Raw genomic sequence first — 3,560 nt, 5'->3', positions numbered from 1 at the left:
ATTTTTCTCTTTTCTCAATTACCATAATGAGGACTGATCCTCAATGAGAGCAATAACTACCTTTTTGACCAAATATATTTGATCAAAATGAAATACGTGAGCTCATTGTCTCCCTCTTGAGATATCAAGATATACCTATATATTTAATGTATTTGTTACATCCTTCTAATTTATATTATTCTTATATTAGAAAAGCAAAATCTATAAAGATTATCACATTTCTTACCTCAAAATCAATATCTGCACAACAACTGCCAATAAGACAAGGAGTAATAATTTTAAGTACATCTTCTCTCTTCTCATTTTGAAGAGTAAACGTTGGCACGTATGGGTGCCAAATCTGAGTAACATACCCTACAGGTACACCAGGAGGAGCATGGATTTTTATCTATAAAAGCAAAAGAACATATATAAATTATAATGATAATGATGTCTAATAATAACTCTCATTTACTGAATACTCTGTAAATTTCAGAGACTTTTCTAAGCACCACGGATTTACAACTTGTCTTCCAGATTGGTATCATCATCCCTATTTATAGATGAAGTAACTGAGAAACAGAGAGATTCATTAACCTGTATCAGATTTCACAAATAGAAAGTAGAAGAGATGAGCCACAAACTCAGGCATGATGAACACATAGTCTTAACACATTTAAGCACTGCTCTACTGGTCTTGTATATTTTGAAATTTCCATGTTAATAAAAAATGTGTCAGTTATTAAGGAACTCTTTTCTCTAACTCCATTAAAAACAGTGGTTTGGATATATGGACAGAACTCTGATCATTGCCATTTTCAAATATGAGTAGCAATGGTACTATAATGAAAAGAAATGGGGCCGGGAAATTTGGCTGTGTTACTTAGCTGGGTGACCCAGACAGTACCTCAGTATCATCATGTGTAAAGGAAGACTTCCAGTGCTGCTGTTTAAGATCAATAGATAATGCTTTTTAAATGTATTCTTTACCTTTAGACCATATTCCATCAAACTCTCAGACTTTGCTCAGATATCCTAATTGATAGATAGATACTACCATACCGAACCAAAATGACATGGAAAACAAAATAATTAAGTATGAATAACTTCAGTTATCTTTTAGTATTATAGTATAGTATTATACTCCAAGTATAGTATTATACTCCAAATATCTATGACTTTATGTCTCTGGATCATGGCCTCCCAGCTACTTTTGTATGGAATGACTGACCAGGCAGGACTGGTCTCTGATCAGTGGGGTTATAGGCAAAGGTCAACTTTCCTATAAATTCTCTATACGCTGGTGTCTCCCCCAAGATCATGTTCTCTATCAGTAGGCTGACAAGTAACATGAAATACAGAGCTGGCCATTATGAAACTAAAGGTACTCACAATTAGTATATATCTACCACAGGGGACTCAAATACATTCATTTTTTTTTTAACGGAGAACCAAAAAACACGGGCATTGAGATTTCTCAGAGCAGCTCACTTTTAGGTTTGTTCCATAATGGGTTGTCCAAATTGTGAGATTAATACATCTCTTTTTTTCTTCATTTTTCTGTATATTTGCTCCGGAAATTGTATTCTAGGATATTGTCTATGGTCATTTCAAGTAAGGGACTTGACCAAGTGCTTTACTGTTCCAGCCTTTCCTGAAGATTGAGAAGTATGGTCTCTGAGCAGATGCACAATCCTACCAGACAAAATTCTCAGGGACATAGGGATAACTTCTCATTGTTTTTCATCTTGCCATCTTTCCTCTTATTTCCTCTTGAGCATAAACCAGTAGTGTGTGGACCAACTTTCCTTAAATCTCATTTGATTATATAGCTCAGCAAAAGGGTGAAAATTCTTGTTGAACTATTTTACAATTACCCAGAAAATTGTTCACTGACCTCCTGAAGGCAGCAGGGGCAACAACAGCTGGCACACCTTAGAGGTCTCTCCAGAGTTATGACTTCTCGGCCCGTATTATCAAGAATCCTCATGGTAAAAGGTCTGGAAGCCCCACAGGAATTTCGGGTACAACAATCGGTATCCTCTGCTGCAAAGTAAATCCTCTGTCCAAATCTGTTCTTAATTTCATATTTGTTATTTGTTTCAAAGCTTGTTAAGGCTAAAAGCATAAAAGAGAATCATTGTGTTAAAAGAATATTGAATCTATCCTAAGATACTATAATATCCAGTTGTACCATATTTAGATGATACTTTAAGCAACACAGGGGAAAAAAGAAAAGGTGTTTAGAAATAATTCAGAAAGAAGAAAAATGGCAAAGAAGAGAAGGAGGAGAGGGTATTAAGGTATAGAGAAATTAAGAGTTCCTTTGTGAGGTATGGAAAAGAAAACTCATATTTTCCTAATTCCATAGACGCATGTCAGAAAGTGAGACTTTGCTGCTGTGGGATGGTCAATGCTACAGATGGTCACAGTCATGCTAGGTGTATGTAAACAGTTTGTCCATGTGCTTGGTATAGTTTTCAGATACTCAGTGAGGATGGGGAAAGAGGATGATAGCTATGTTTATGCTCTATGAAATTGTATTTTAAATAAATTGGCCAGAGATTTTGTTTTATACCATATTCGTGGCTTATCTTTGTGCATTGTATGAGGGAAGGTAATTAAAGTGTTGACTCTTAATGCACACATGTAAAAAGGGAGAGAATGAAAATGTTTAGAGCATTTTAGAGCAGCCATAGTTGTTCAGAAGTGGGAGATGGGTATTCTACAAAGCATAAAGTGCTTGGTAACCAAGGCTGCAACTCACAGATTATGTAGACCCCTAGCATCCTAACTCTACCTTGGAGGGTCTGTCTTCATTGAGGAAACATAAATATGCTAAATATTGAGATCTGCTTGCTCTCTTACCACAGGCCTTTCCATATGAAATCAACCATTTAAAACCTCTCCTGGCTTAGAGACAGAAAAGGCCAATTCATGGTTCCACTTATCCATAGTATTCACTGACTTGGGTCATAGGATGTCTCAAGCCACTCAACTATCAAGTGACTAAAAGAACTGTACGGAGACAAAAACTATACTCTATATCTGTGTGAATGGACTTTTATTCAGAGGTAGACGTCCTTCACAAGTTCTATCACCATGACCTCTCTTAATTGTCTTTGTTCTGACTCACACAGGCCCTGGACAATGCTTCAGTTAGAACCACCCTTGGCCTCAACATCTGCCAGTTAAATGTTTCATGAGAAAAAAAATTAAATGGATTCATGAGATAGGATCTATTATCTAAGAATTACATTAAGTAACTAAATCTGAAAAATTTCCAGCCTTCTTACTTGTAAATTGAAATAAATGGGTTTACATATTTGTTTCTTTACAGTTAGTTACTCAAAACTGAAAACAAATAAAACATTAATTCTATAGCTTTAACTTTATTGTCTATTAAGATTTAATTGGGAAAGTTACCTTTTATAGTCTCCAATTCTAAAAATTAACTGAATAATATTCATCTCTTTATACTACTTATACTGTATAATGAATACAGTCTTTTGAGGGGTATTATAATCTGTAAATTTAATCCTCTAAGTATAAAACATCAAAAAAATTTAGAATACAAATTA

General features: G+C 34.9%; 1 protein-coding gene across 1 annotated transcript in view; it reads right to left on the bottom strand.

The window, feature by feature from the left end:
• LOC105294992 (phospholipid scramblase 2-like) overlaps positions 1 to 3,560 on the bottom strand; it is a 37,307-nt gene that overhangs the window by 14,014 nt on the left and 19,733 nt on the right. Inside the window, exons 5-6 of the mRNA XM_011364482.2 lie at positions 1,877 to 2,097; positions 227 to 388 (exon numbers count right to left, since the gene is read on the bottom strand). Of these exons, the coding sequence (XP_011362784.2) occupies positions 227 to 388; positions 1,877 to 2,097 (383 nt within the window). The remainder of the gene's footprint in view (positions 1 to 226; positions 389 to 1,876; positions 2,098 to 3,560) is intronic.

This window comes from Pteropus vampyrus, unplaced genomic scaffold (assembly GCF_000151845.1).
Source record: "Pteropus vampyrus isolate Shadow unplaced genomic scaffold, Pvam_2.0 Scaffold97, whole genome shotgun sequence".
Lineage (NCBI taxonomy): Eukaryota > Metazoa > Chordata > Mammalia > Chiroptera > Pteropodidae > Pteropus > Pteropus vampyrus.
The sequence above is the reverse complement of the archived record's forward strand: the minus strand, read 5'-3'. Positions and strand labels throughout refer to the sequence as shown.